Genomic DNA, 15601 nt, shown 5'->3' on the forward strand with positions numbered 1-15601 from the left:
CTCAAAAATAACTTTAAAATTCACAGCCGAAGGACTTCTGAGAAAATTTTGGAATATGTTTGCCCATTAAGGTGACCTTAAAGCCTTTTTGCATAAATACATCTGTTCATGAGCCTATTAAGGGAGGGGCTATTTGGGCTGAAGATAAACACAGAAGTTGAATTGTTGGGAATAACATATAGCTGAGACGTTGATGAAAATGTAAGCCATCTGACCGCAGTGGCTGAGCCTTATATATTAGTGAAAACTATCAGTCATTTTCTATTGTCTGGGTATGTTTGAAAGGTCAGGCGAGGAGCATTAAAGCTATATTTTGGTCATGTCTGTTAAGGAAAGACAAGAAACCAGCGAGTCTCTGGTTATTCGAAATAATACTGGCATCCAAGCAGAAGCACTAGAATCTGGAACCATTTATCTGGTTAAAAAGTTCTTGAAAGGCAGGGCCTATGCATATTAAGGCAATAACTAACATTTAACTACCAGACTAGACTTTCTTAATTCACTTCATCCCAGGTTTGTTTTCCTTTATGTCAATGGCTGACTTGTTCCTAACCACATGTTCCAGATGGTTCCCATTAAATGTGTCTCAATCCAGATGTTTTTCATTTCTAGCGCCAAATCCTGGCTTTGGAAATTGCAGGGGCAGGTTGACTTTGGTCAAAGAAAGTCTATTCCCTGTGTGTTTATGGCAGCGCTGAAGGCTGATTTGGGGGGGGAATCCTTAGCCCTGTTCAATGGATTTTTATGTTGCATTTGTAAAGGCAGAACTTGAATCACAGTTGACCTTATCAACATAGCATCGGCGGTCTGGGACTTTCTTCCCTTGCACACATTAAAATGCTGCTTTTGATTTTCATGTAGTGAAGTGAAGCTGACAGTGGCCTCCTTTCTGGCTGATCGAATTGTGGATGAAATCCTGGATGCCCTTTCAAACTGCCACCATAAACTGGTGAGTGCCATTTTCATCTTGATGGGACTTCCAAGGACAACACAGCCTTCCTTGAGGGGCCATGGTTAATGCCCCTTACACTCAGCTCCTCCCTGACTTTTCACTTAGGATCTTCCTTTTCTTTCACCTCTTCTACGTTGTTTTCAAGTCATTCTAGAGCTTAGTTCTTCTCAAGGAAATGGCAGGAGGAATCGAGTGTTGATATCATGAAACCATGTTAATGCAGGCCTAAAGTTATGGCAGAAGTAATACTGAGAATAGGATTTTACATTTTTGGTTTTTTTTAAAAGATGATCTGTGTTTATTTAATTGCTCTCTGATATGATTGTTTGTTTTGGGATTTTTACATTTATGTTGTTGTTTTGAGGCCACACCTGGCAGTGCTTAGGGATTGCTTCTGAAAATGCACTCAGGGATCATTCCTGGCAGGCTTGGGGGATCCTTCGGGATGCTGGGGATTGAATTTAGGTTGGCTGCATACCTGCTGTGCTGTCACTCCACTCCCTGATATGATTGTCTTAAAAATGAAATATTCTTTTTTTTCTTTTTTTTGGTTTTTGGGTCACGCCCAGCAGCGCTCAGGCTCAGGGGTTACTCCTGGCTCTATGCTCAGAAATCACTCCTGGCAGGATCAGGGGACCATATGGGATGTCGGGATTCGAACCATCGTCCTTCTGCATGCAAGGCAAATGCCTTACTTCCATATTATCTTTTCAGTCCCCCCAAAATGAAATATTCTTTGTTTTTGTTTTGTTTTGTTTTGTTTGTTTGTTTTTGGGCCACACCCGGTGGTGCTCAGGGGTTACTCCTGGCTGTCTGCTCAGAAATCGCTCCTGGCAGGCACGGGGGACCATATGGGACACCAGAATTCGAACCAACCATTTTAGGTCCTGGATCGGCTGCTTGCAAGGCAAACACCACTGTGCTATCTCTCTGAGCCCAAAAATGAAATATTCTTAAAGGCAAGGAGGAATTAAAATTATTGAAGTCCAGGAAAAAAGTGCAATAATCAAATGATTAACTACTGAGGGCCCATTCAGGCCTCTTTGATATAATCAAAGTGAAAGCATAAATTTTTGTCTTCTGTGACTGCTTCTACACAAAGTCAAAGACAGTAATTTCAGTATCAGTATATGCATATGAAAAACATATGAAACCTCACATTTCCTCCAGCTCCAGGAAATCCTCTGAGGCATAGGCAAAGGCTTTATTATTAGTTATATGTTAAGTCTCAGAAATATGACCAGTATGATCCAGTAGAATTCTCTTCAGCTGGTTGCTTTTTGCAATGAAAAATTCTAGGTTAACTCTATGTTAGAGTTAGTTATAATGTTGAATTTTTTGTTGTTGTTTTTGTTTTCCTGGCCACACCCGTTTGATGCTCAGGGGTTACTCCTGGCTAAGTTCTCAGAAATTGCCCCTGGCTTGGGGAAACCATATGGGACGCTGGGGGATTGAACTGTGATCCTTCCTTGGCTAGCGCTTGTAAGGCAGACAACTTACTCTAGCGCCACCTTGCCAGCCCCATAATGTTGAATTTTTATGTGACTAGAAAACCCCAGCATTAGAGGAACACTAACATATTCTTCATGAGATAAATAGCATATTTTGAAAAATTCATTCCAAAGAAATGAGCAAGTTTATTTTCTCTTCTAAAATGTAAGTGATAAGGAGTGATTAGAATTTATGTCTTGAGGGGCTGGAGAGATAGCATGGAGATAGCATTGCATGCAGAAGGACTGTGGTTTGAATCCCCCGCATCCCATATGGTCCCCCAACCCTGCCAGGGGTGATTTCTGAGGTTAGAGCTGGGAGGGGCCCCTGAGCACTGCTGGTGTGACACCAAAAACCCAAAAAAATAAAAAAAATTTATGTCTTGAAAATAAATAAATAAGCTGTAGATTAATTTTTTTAAAAAAAAGAAAAAAATAAAAGAATTTATGTCTGTTGATGTCTAGCCCTACCTGGTTTGATTCCAAGTGCATATGGTTCCCTGAACATCTGTGGCTACTAGTTTCTAGTTTTTAGGCCAGTACAAAGCTACTCTATTTTCAGAACTCCCAAGCCCAACATTTTATTATTTATTTTATTTTTTTCAGTACAAGGGACTTTTAAACTCCCAGAGTTTTCATACATTCCAGACAGGCGATCTACTGCTGAGCTCTCCCGCTAGTCCCAGACCTTTTAAAAATGAAAAACAAAATCAATACGACATTCTTTTTTATTTTCTTTCTTTCTTTCTTTCTTTCTTTCTTTCTTTCTTTCTTTCTTTCTTTCTTTCTTTCTTTCTTTCTTTCTTTCTTTCTTTCTTTCTTTCTTTCTTTCTTTCTTTCTTTCTTTCTTTCTTTCTTTCTTTCTCTCTCTCTCTCTCTCTCTTTCTTTCTTTCTTTCTTTCTTTCTTTCTTTCTTTCTTTCTCTCTCTCTCTCTCTCTCTCTCTCTCCCTCCCTCCCTCCCTCCCTCCCTCCCTCCCTCCCTCCCTCCCTCCCTCCCTCCCTCCCTCCCTTCCTTCCTTCCTTCCTTCCTTCCTTCCTTCCTTCCTTCCTTTTCTTTTCTTTCTTTCCTTTCTTTTCTTTCGGTTTTTTGGATCACACCCGGCAGCCCTCAAGAGTCACTCCTGGCTCTAGGCTCATAAATCACTCCTGGCAGACTCGGGACCATATGGGATGCTGGGATTCGAACCAATGACCTTCTGTATGAAAGGCAAACACCGTACCTCCATGCTATCTCTCTGGCCCCATTATACGAAATTCTTAATAGAAATTTATTGATAACTACAGTTCTAAGGACTGCGTCAAAGTGATCAGTTCCATAAATATTGGCTTTTGTATTTACTCAACTGCATGGGAAATTGTGTTGGTGTCTTTTTGCATTTGTTATTCTTTTAAATATGTAATTATTCCAAGTATTACCCCTTTTTTGGGCAATTCAAATAGAATTGTGTAAATACGCTTTTGTTTTGAACTTCACCTAGCTACTATCATATATTAAATGCCATTTTATATTCTGAGATATTATCCACGGTGTACAACAGTCTTATAAAAAACTAAGTTTGTTTTCAAAAGCATTCTAAAAAATTAATATTGTACACTTCAAATTTAGAAGTGTTTCCAAGGTTCCATAAAATTGGCAACTGGTTCTCATTATTACCAAAGAATTAGATCAAAGTTCATGATGATGAGCTAGAACTTACTTATTTTAGCCTAAATTTTTTTCACTTATTATTTATATCTTAGATTTAATTAAATCTTAATTCTGGAAATTGATAAATGAAATCAAATGTGGAATTCATTGCATAAAGATGATATTTTATATAGTAATTCTTCTTATCCTTTAAAATATTATTTATAATATTTATATATTTATTATATAAATTATTTCCCCCATTAGTTTTTTTTTTTTAACACTAGATATAAAACAAAATTCCTCTAGGCAATGGAGCCTCAGTACCTATTTATCCAATTCCTTCCTTCTCTCCCCATTTCAATCTAGTAGACAAGTTTCAGGGCATTAATTAGCTGCTCTTCCCCACCGCCTTACTTTGGTTTCTCCTTGCTCACCTCTTGGTCTCTAGGCTGACCATTTCAACAGGCGTGGCAAGGTCCTTCCTCACCAGGAGTCCTTGGAGATCGAACTGGCAGAGGAGAAGCCAGTGAAACGCTCTGTCATCACTGTGGAGGAGCTCACAGAGCTAGAGCGCTTCGAAGATCTGGACACTTGTATGGTAAGACACGTTCTTTGGTGTCACCAAACGTCACACTCTTCACTAGACCCAGTTATCTCGCTTCGGTGTCTCTTGGATAATTTTTTTCCAGTGCCAGGGATGAATTCAGGGCCTCCCCTCCTTAAGGGGACTTAAGGAGACTTAAGGACTTAAGGGGACTTCTCTCCTTTTGCTGTTACTTTTGTTGAAATGCCGCCTATACAGAGCAGCCCACATGAAAAATTCCCCAAAGATATTTCTTTCAGAAACTTGTCCTGCAAAGCTGTTAAAAAATCTTCTAATTTTTAAACTTTGGTCTTCCTGTACCTAACTCTATTTGTACTTTTGTGAAGAATTTTATTGCCTGAGTTCTCCCAACTGTCTTTTAAAGAAAAACAATGAAATTTGCAGGGAACAGAAAGCCTAGAGGTGTCCTGTAACCACAGTGAGGAAAAGAAATGCTAACGTAATAGAAGATAGTGACTAGCTCTTCCTGTTTGCTTTTGGGGCCATACCTGGTGGTGCTCAGGAGTTACTTTTGGCTCTGCACTCAGGACTTATTCCCAGCAGTGCTTGGGAGACCATATGGGACACCTTGGATGAAATCTGGGTTGGGTATGTGCCGGGCAAGTGACCTTCCTGTTTTACTATTGCTTTAGCACCAACTGTGATTAACTCTTAAAGACCACTTGAAACTGAAAATATCTTTCAATGAAGAAGCCATTTAAAATATGGGCAGGCTGAATCTACCCACTGGTTTCTCCACCTAATGTTGAAGGAATCTTATTGGGTTCTAAAGTAGTTCTCACTGTTTATCACTGTTGTTTCTATCCTATTTCAATTCCTGCTTTATCTTTATGCAGTTAGGGGTACCCTATTAAATTTGCACTTTAGTTTAGTTCTTGTTTCTTACTCAGCTCATGTGATATGCCTTGGTAGGACAAATATTTGTCTTCAAAGGGCATGTACCTGTTGCTATGGACCTCAATGTTTCACTCATTTTCTGAATTTCCCACATGTCATTCATCTGGCCAAATAACTGGAACATCCAAATTTTGTTTTGTTTTTTCCTCTGTAGACAATTTGACTTTAGTTCCTTTTTTTTTTATTTTAATCATTTGAAAGTGTGCTGGTGAAACTAGCTTTTAGTTAGTTGAGTGCCCAAACACACACTTGTTTCTGTTCAGTCATTTTTTTACTTCTGTTTTATCACATTTTTAATTATCTTCATTATTTTAATAGAGCTAATAATTTGGTACATGCCAAAAAACAAGAGCTTTGTTTGTTGTTCGGTGAAAAAGAACTTTTGTGTTAAAAAAAAATAAATCAGAGGATTCAGGATTGTGATTTTTTTTTTTTTTTTTTTTTTTGGTTTTTGGGCTACACCCAGTGGTGCTCAGGGGTTACTCCTGGCTGTCTGCTCAGAAATAGCTCCTGGCAGGCACAGGGGACCATATGGGACACCGGGATTCAAACCAACCACCTTTGGTCCTGGATCGGCTGCTTGCAAAGCAAAAGGATTGTGATTTTTTTTAAAAATATATCTTCTGCCTAATTTTTTATGCTAAGATTCCCCTGAAGTCAGGATTGTTAGTAAAGGAGTCACTACACTTGAATTGAAGCTTCCAAAGAAAATTAGTTTTCTGAACTTTATTTATCATCTATGTCAGAGGTTCATAAACAACTTTTGTTTTTACTTTTGATGGTTTACTCCACAAGGTTCAGACAGATATTAAAACATGGGAAGACATAACTTATTTTAAAGCGAACGTTTTAGTATCATGATGCCGGTGTACTGCTGAAGGGAAGATTAAATTAACACTTGCTTTAGAATGTCTACGTGTTCATAAGCACAAAGCTCAGTCTGTTTCTATCCAGTCACATCTCTGTGTAGCAAGCAGTCCTACATGTACTTGAGTTGGAATAGAAAAAGACCTTCCAACTCCTATATTTCAGGCTAAGGAGCAAATGGGAAGTAGAACAGAAGTCCCATAATTCCATTGAAGCTTTTAAGACATCGCCTCCATTAATATCACGAGTTTATTTTCTTTCAGGCTTTTGATAAACAACTATTTTGAAAGAAATAAAACGTTAGTTTCTTCTTTGTGGGGGAAGGCCCACACCCAGAGTTATTTAGGGTCTAGTCCTAGCTTGGTGTGCAGGTGCAACCTCTGGGGCACTTGGGGATGTCATATGTAGTGATGGAGATCCAGTCTTGGGTCTCTTAAGTGTAAGCTAGAGCCTTATCCATTGTACTTTCTCTCTGGCCCCTCGATTCTTTTTATTTTTTTTAATTACCTAGAGACTCTCACTTTCATAAATCATCAAGTCATTTTCAGTTCTGTTTGATGCCTGTTAGCACATAGTTCAAGTTGTAATTCTCATCTGGCGCTATTAAAAACAAGTTTGAGTTCCAAGTTACAAAGGAGGGACATTTCTCGGATGTTGATTCTCTAAGTGAGTCTCTCTGTTCTTCCTGGGTATTATTTTTTAGTGATCTGGGAAGTGAGGGGACAAAATTAACGGGGTACAGAAAATTCTGAGAGTAAATGCAAAAAAAAAAAAAAGACCAGCAGATGCGAATGCAAAGAACTTTTTTCAAAGGAAAGCAAAAACTCCTGGCAGGGGAACTTCTAGTTGGATCTGATTGTTCTCTCTCGGGATGGGTCTGGAATGGGACTTGAGGGCCAGATTGTTTATAGCCTGCGCCTACAACACTTTCCTGAGCACATTCCAAATGATCAGGCTCCTCGTGGTACTTTCAGATTCGGAATTGGTAGCAAATTCTGGAAGTTTTGATGATGATGTGCATGTCACCTAGTAAATCCAGTTTGGAATGTTTCTTTAATACACTTAGGGAACATTCTGGGCCTCTGCACTTTTCTCCCTGCCTAGCTTCACTTTATATTTTTCTTTCATTTCTCCCTAGTCCAAAGTCGATTCCAACTCACAACTCAAAAAAGTCTAGAATCAATTAGAGGGAAGTTGAATAACTTAGAAGTGGAATTTGGGTATTAGTGGGAATTTAAGACTTGCCATCTTGGAAAGAGAAACCATCTCTGTCATTAACTTCTTGGATGTTTTTCCACTTGGTTAACACTAAGTATCCCTAGGCTTTGACTAAGAGTGAGGGTACAAAATAGCTGCTGGAATGATTTGTTGGGTCCGTTATCTGTCAGAGATTGAACCAAACCTTCTAACCAATCTAAACTTCATGAAATTGAAGAAGAGTATTCTCTTACAATGGCAGAATGGGGAATATTTTTCATAAAAGCAATCTTCATTAAAGAATGACTTTTTTCTTCTTTTTTTTTTTGGTTTTTGGGTCACACTGGCAGCACTCAGGGATCACTCCTGGCTCCATGCTCAGAAATCACTTCTGGCAGGCTCGGGGGACCATATGCGGTGCCGGGATTCGAACCACCATCCTTCTGTATGCAAGGCAAATGCCTTCCCTCCATGCTATCTCTCCAGCCCCAAGAATGATTTTTTTTTTAAATTTTAAATTGTATAATATTGATTGATTGTTTGCTTTTGGGCCACACCAGCTGCTCTCAGAAGTTACTCCTGGCTCTGCACTCAGCTATCACCCCTGGCAGGCTGGGGGACCATAGGGGATGCCAATAATCAATCAGGTCTCAAAACAGATCCCTTTGCAGTTGGCCATATGCAATGCAAATGCCCCACCACTGTGCTATCTCTCCCAACTCCAAGAATGACTAATATTTTTACTCTAGTATTTTGAAGGTAACTGTTACAATATGCTTAAAGGTTATGATATTAATGTGCCAAATCACTATACCCATCACCACCAAATTGTTGTTTCTTTAAATAGGAATAAGTCAAAGGCATCATGTCACCTGGTGGGAAGGTGGAGGCAGAGCAGGGTGCTTTTCAAATAACTGTGGCATTTGCTCACTGTCCTGTTCAACCTTTGTTTTTTATTTTGTTTGGAAGCCACAACCAATTGTGCTCAAGGTTGTTTCTGGCTCTGGACTCAGGAATCACTCATGGCTGGCTTGGGGTTCAGATGGGATGCTGGGGATTGAACTTGGGTCAGCCGCAGGCAAGGCAAGTGCCCTCCTCACTGTACTATATCTCAGTTCCTCTCCAGCCATTCTCAGCCTAATTCCAGTGGGGAAAATCATGATGGCCTCATTTGTCATTGGGTTCATTTAACTTTACCCAGTACTTATGTGTGGGATTAATATCTTTTGATTAACAAGTGAGGAGATCAGGACCTAGAAAAAAGTTCTTGTTCAGCACTTCAGTACCATAGTTCGTGTGTTTAACTACCATAATTTTTCTATCATAAGATGCACTTTCCCTTCTCTCCAAAGATGGGGGAATATATCTGTGCATTTTATGGAGCAAATGCTGCCTGGAGCTGAGGAGTTCTTGGGGTTCCCAGAAAACTAGAAGAGTCCTCAAAACTTAAACTCTCTCCATTTGTTAATGACAGTCATAATAATTCTGAATGTCACGTTGACTGCTATTCACTTACCATGGTTGAAATATTATTTTGTTTTAGTTGATTATATATTTTAGAATGTTTTCGTTGTTTTTCTTGTCTAAAAACTGCATCTGGGCCTGGAGAGATAGCACAGCGGTGTTTGCCTTGCAAGCAGCCGATCCAGGACCAAAGGTGGTTGGTTCGAATCCCGGTGTCCCATATGGTCCCCCGTGCCTGCCAGGAGCTATTTCTGAGCAGACAGCCAGGAGTAACCCCTGAGCACAACCGGGTGTGACCCAAAAACAAAAAAAAACAAAAAAAAACAAAACTGCATCTTATGGTCAAGTGCGACTTACAGAGCGAAAATTACGGTAGTTATCAGCGTATAGACAGCATGTGGCATGATTCTTATGATCAGTTTTCATTTAGATTTAGTTAGTCTGCAGACAGTGTCTGCCTTCTAGTTCCACATTACAATCCTAGTGGCAAGAATCCCAGGTGAAAGGTAGGTATGCCACACACTCACGTGCCAGCTTCTTCAACTCTTCCTGAGAACAACCACATCCGAAGGCTGATTTGCTCCATTGGTATCTGCTTGTTAGAAGTTAATCTGCTCACTTTGGGCTTATCTGGAAGCCGGCCATGCCTCTCCATGTGTTATTTTGCTGGTGACAATGATTAATTAGCCTTCCTCTGGACTTCTTATCATTCCAACACACATGTCTTCTATGCCATGCCGAAACATGTTATTTACTCTGAATCTTGATTGTGCACGGACCATCTGGTCCTTGCCTGGAATCAGGTGCCGTAGGAAGTTAGAATTCCCAATTGCCTCTTTCAGCCTGTCTTTGTCATTGTGCCTTGGTGCCTGGAAGGACATGGTTTCCATCCTTCCTTGAGTTCTCTCCTTATTTCACTGGCCACTATATAGAGAGACTTGGACCATTGTAGTAAGGCACAGTTTCTTTTTAAGCATAGGGTGCCAAGTGGCTAAAAGGCCTGTGTAGAATCCTCAGCCCTAACTAGCTCACTAATTGTACGTGATTCTTTCAATTATTGTAATGAGTGTCACAATGGTTTTACATCAAAGGGTTCCCAGAGCCGAGCTTTTGCTTAATGCAGCTATTTCCTGGGAAACAAATCCGAAAAGGTTTGAATTACGACAGAAGACATCGAGGCAGGTCCTTTCTCCAATGGCAAAATAACAATTATTTTCCCCTGAACAAAGTCAGCCTGGAATCAACATATAATTTTAAGCTTTTAATAACAGACGGAAATGTGGCAGCGGACCATTTGTCTTGGTCAAAATGCTGTTTTCAAAAAAAATTAATGGCCTCATTTGCAAGGACCGTTTCTGAATTGATCTCATCCATTCACAGCGGTGCAAAGTATCTCACTGAAATTTAGCTATAGTAATATTAACACTGTAGAGGGTTGGCTAAAGACTTAATTGCTAGTTTTCCCTTTATAATTCTAGAATGTCACTTTCTTACGGCAGTTTTGCAATGGGAGATTTCACATTTTTGGTTGTTTGGTTCTGTTATTTATTTTTATTTTTGTTTTGCTGGTACTCAAGCATACCCCCAATGCTGCTCATGGATCACTCTGGGGGGGTGCTCATGGGCCAGGATTTCAGCAGGGTTGGCAGAATGTAAAGCAAATGCCTGAACCCCTGTACAGTCTCTTCAGCATAGGAATTTTATTCTTTTTGGGGGGAGGAGGGAAGAAGTGGGTTGCTTCCAGCTGTGCTCAGAGAATGCTTTTAGCAGTGCTAGGGTTCCAACCAGGGTCAACTATATGCAAGGCCCTATTTATATCAGTGACAAAGAAGTATATTTATACTTCCCTTAAAAAGAAGAAATTTAGGGGCCGGAGAGATAGCATGGAGGTAGGGTGTTTGCCTTGCATGCAGAAAGACGGTGGTTCAAATCCCGGCACCCCATATGGTCACGCGTGCCTGCCAGGAGCGATTTCTGAGCGATGCCGGGTGTGATCCAAAAATCAAAAATAAATAAGAAGAAATTTAAAAGTTCAAATTAAGTAAGTCCTTTACAGACTTGAGTAACTCTTGGAGATAGTGTAATAGAACCAAAAAGAAAAGGACACTTTCTCTAAAATTACTCCCTTTCAGCACTGAGATACAGGTTTTCAATGTGCCACAATGCACTTTGGCTTCCCAGGCCGCTTTTGTCCAAAAGCTTCAAATAGTTCCTGTTGCCAGTTAAAATCCTAGACCAAAACCATGCAAGGTGAAAGTTTTTCTATATCATTTCTGATTTCATTGACATTGAAACAGGTGAAAACATGGGGCCAGAGAGAGAGCATGGAGGTAAGATGTTTGCCCTGCATGCAGAAGGTTGGTGGTTCAAATCCTGGCATCCTATATGTTCCCCCGAGCCTGCCAGGAGCGATTTCTGAGCATAGAGCCAAGAGCAACCCCTGAGCACTGCCAGGTGTGACACAAACAAACAAAAAAACAAAACAAAGAAATAGATGAAACCAGTGTTTAGATACTAAGAATTTTTTAGTGTATGTATGTACTTAGGTGTGTATCTGTTGACTGGAAGAATAAATGAGAAAAAGATTATGAAAAAATCAGAAAAGGCTGAAAGGCATTGTCTGCTGGGGCCAGAGACAATATAGCATAGAGGGCCTTTGCCCTGTTTGTGGCCAGCAAACCACCTGTGTTTGAGCCCCCGCACCCTCTATGGCCCCCCTGAACACTGCTGGGGTTTGTTAAAACCAGTTTCCCTGGGACCAGAGAGATAGCACAGCTGTAGGGCATTTGCCTTGTTCGCAGCTGACCCTGGGCCAATTTAGGACTGACCCGGAATTAATCCCCAGCATCCCATATGGTCCCCTGATCCTGCCAGGATCCTCTGAGCACCACTGGGTTGTGGCTCAAAAACAAAACAAAACAAAAAAACAAAACAATTTTCTTGAATCAAACATGTAGGCTAGAGGTCATTCATATGATTCATGCTTAGTGTTGACCCTTTGTCGCCAGGCATTGACCCCTTGTGTTCTTAGCTAGAGACAGAAAAGAAATTATTCAGTGCACCATCCACCAAGTTTGCTAGGACTGGAGAGCAGGATTGGGTTTGGTGGATCACACACCTTCATCTGTATACAATCTGCACTTGGATTTGTTTGGATGGGGAAGGGTTTGGATTTCTCATTCACTAACATTACTGTTTTTTTTTTTATTTTTTGTTTGTTTGTTTTTGGTTTTTCGGCCACACCTGGTGACGCTCAGGGGTTACTCCTGGCCATGTGCTCAGAACTTGCTCCTGGCTTGGGGGACCATATGGGACACCAGGGAATCGAGTCGCAGTCCATCCTAGGCTAACGAACTCAAGGCAGACCCTTATCGCTTGTGCCACCGCTCTGACCTGTTTTGTTTTGGGGTTTTGTGTGTTTTGTTTTGTTTTTTGTTTTGTTTTTTTTTTTTGGTCACTGATATTACTGATAAAAATTAAACTTAGTTCTAAAATATAACGCCGCGAAGTGGTCTTGGGATTCTGACTCTCATGCCATTGAACCCTCCCCCAAAACCCAACTGCAAATAATCTGTTGTTGTAATGTTATAATTTTACTGATCACATATAGCAATCAAGTGACTTATTTTTATGTTACATATCACGTTCTATAGTGTAAGCGAGAAAAAAGAAAGTGCTGAGATAACTATCAGGAAAATATATCTATACTAGTGTATTTATTTATCGCTATCAAAAGTTTGCATTGTTTGCTCTGAAGAAAATGTACACATTCGTGAACCTTGCTGAGTGCAAAGCCATGTTAAATTTAGAGGGTTAATTTTGCATCTTTCAAACCTCTACTCCAAACCTCCGAGTCCTAAAATCAGTGTGATGGTGTGAACCAGCATTTTAAAAAGAAAGCAGAAATAAAACATGAAGCATTAGATTATTCCAAATGCTTGTGCAGGTTATGTATGTTGAAGTTGTGGCTTAAAGTAGATTTCCTTTATAATAAGGGTCACAAGAAAAGAAGGTTAAGGAACATGCACCTCTAAGCTCTCACATTAACTGCTGTAATTCAACTCCTTCCTGCTACTTACTTTGACCTTGCTCTTTCCCATTACTCGAAGTCACTTAGATGAGCAGAGACCCAGCATCCTGGAGTGGTTCTGTTAAACCACCTACCCTCTTCTTTTCCCCATTGTTTTGAGCCCCCCAGACTTTTTCTGAACTGGCCTTTGACGTTTAGCCTTCAGGACTGGGCCCAGTAGTAAATACACCTGTTGAAGCACATATATAGTTATATATTATAATAATTATCTTATGTAACCATAAAATTACATAAAATATATCAACCAATTAATATTTATTAATATAATTATTAATTTATTAATGTATAAAATAATATATTGTATGTTGTATACCTATTTCTCTACCCCCACACTGCTAAGAATTAAATTCTCAAACTATGAGAGGTATATTCTGTGCTATTGATCCACATCCCTGGCTGTTCTGTTTTTCCTCCTTTGTCCTAAATAACTTGTTTTAAATCTCACTACACTATGTGGGCCTCTTCCATATTGAGGTTGATGTCAATATAATGACAAGTTAGATTGAGAAAGTTTCTGATTGGGGCATAGGAGCCTGAGCAGAGAAGAGGTTTCCCCTGCAGGGTGGGGGGTGGTCACGGAATACTCCCTGGAAGAAAGTTCTATGCATCTCGCCTGGCACATAGTAGGCCCTTAGTAACTGTTGATGCAATAATATTTACTGAGAGGAACAGAACAAGCAAGTTTAGCCTGGAGATCAGCACAGGTAAGAGGCAAGGAGTGAGAATGAACACTGTGCACTGAGGAAACATGATGGTGTGGCAGACTGGAAGGGAGGAGGAGAGAGAAGAGGACTGTGGTTCTGTCACTACAAACCTTGCAGGTCTTCCAAGGAGGGTTTCCTTGATTTCTCAGTTGTTTGATTTGTAGGTACCTGGGCAGGAAATGAAAACAGGCGAGGGAGCAGGCTTGGGCAGCAACAGATGTGCCTTTTTGCTTTTATGAGCATATTAGTAAATATTCCTGTTGAATTTGTTCCTGCATGTTCCCCTTCTGCTGTGTCTGTCATTCTCATGATCATTGGTCTCTTGAGCCCAGAAACCTGTTTTAAATATATACAGAAGGAATTGTAGGTCATAATGGAAGGGCCTCTTGACACTCTGAGACATTTGCCTCAGCCTCCAAGTCCAGCAGGGATTATGAATGTGGTTCCTGGCCCAGATGGTGTTTTCAGGCTGCCATTCCTGATGTGACCACTGTTGATTCAGGACAGAAATTGTTGAGATCCCCTCATGTGCCCAAGCCTTTCCCATCACCGAGATGACACCATGTTCTCTTCTACTCGCTACCTCAACTCTGCCAGCCAGTCCATATCTCTCCTTTTTTTTTTTTTTCCCCTCTTCACATCTGCATGTCTTCCTGTTCTCAGCTCAGCTTCTTAGTTGGACTCATAAAACTGAGAACTAAGTCATATTGTTGCCTCCACTCAGCCTTTGGAATCAGTCCTCCCAAAAAGGAAGTAATCCAGAGAGTTTTCAGAAGCAGAAAAAACTGGAACTTCAAATCCTTTCAGGACTCATGTTACACTCACTCTAAAACTCGACACTCTTCATAATCCATAGTACAAGGGTTAAGGCATTGCCTTGCAAGTGGTCAATCCGGGTTCAAACTCTAGTAGCACTTATGGTCCACTGAACTCAGAAGAAGGACTACCCCTGAGCATTGCTGGGTGTGTATCTTGACTGCCCTCACCCCCAAAAAATAAGGAGAAAGGGGGAGAAAAGGCTTTACATCAGGGGTCTTCAAACTACGGCCTGCGGGCCACATGCGGCCCACAGAGGAGTCTGATCCAGCCCGCCAGCAGTGAGCGCAGTTTGGTTGCCAAGATACCTGCCAGCATATACACTCAGTGTATATCCAAATATCAGGAATCATGCACTCAAAATGGTAACCATCTTTGGTAGCACTTATGCCTGTAAACAGACTTTTTCAAGAATGAAACATCTGAAATCTCCAACCAGATCAAGATTAACTGATGCCCACTTGCATCACTTGTATGGCTGGCAGTGACAAATATGGAACAGGACATTGACCATCTCTTTAGCCAAAAGCAGGCCCACAGTTCCCATTGAAATACTGGTGCATGATCTGTTTATTTATAAATGGTTTTCATTTTATTTATATAAGATATGTGCAGTGTGAGTAGGAATTAGTAGCTCCTATAGTCTGGCCCTCCAGCTCTCTAAGGGACCGTAATCCGGCCCCCACTTTAAAAAGTTTGAAGACCCCTGCTCTACCTGGTCTGTGCTCGGCCTTTCTCTTCATTTGTTCTCCTTCCTTATTCATTTTCCTCCAGCCATTGGGCCTTTTTTCTCTCCCAGTACCTGCCTTCTGCTCACCATTTATGCTTCTACCAGCAACTTTCACAGAAGTAACTCCCTTTTCTCTGAGCCACACAGCCCTCTACCTCT

At 40.6% G+C, this 15601-nt stretch overlaps 1 protein-coding gene across 2 annotated transcripts in view; it reads left to right on the plus strand.

Moving 5' to 3' along the window:
• Window positions 1–15601, plus strand: part of CARMIL1 (capping protein regulator and myosin 1 linker 1) — a 343844-nt gene that overhangs the window by 273105 nt on the left and 55138 nt on the right. For both annotated transcript variants that reach the window (XM_049764942.1, XM_049764943.1), the window contains exons 28-29: window positions 862–949; window positions 4522–4671. In XM_049764942.1, coding sequence (XP_049620899.1) covers window positions 862–949; window positions 4522–4671 — 238 coding nt within the window. The remainder of the gene's footprint in view (window positions 1–861; window positions 950–4521; window positions 4672–15601) is intronic.

This window comes from Suncus etruscus, chromosome 18, assembly GCF_024139225.1.
Source record: "Suncus etruscus isolate mSunEtr1 chromosome 18, mSunEtr1.pri.cur, whole genome shotgun sequence".
In the NCBI taxonomy this organism is placed as follows: domain Eukaryota; kingdom Metazoa; phylum Chordata; class Mammalia; order Eulipotyphla; family Soricidae; genus Suncus; species Suncus etruscus.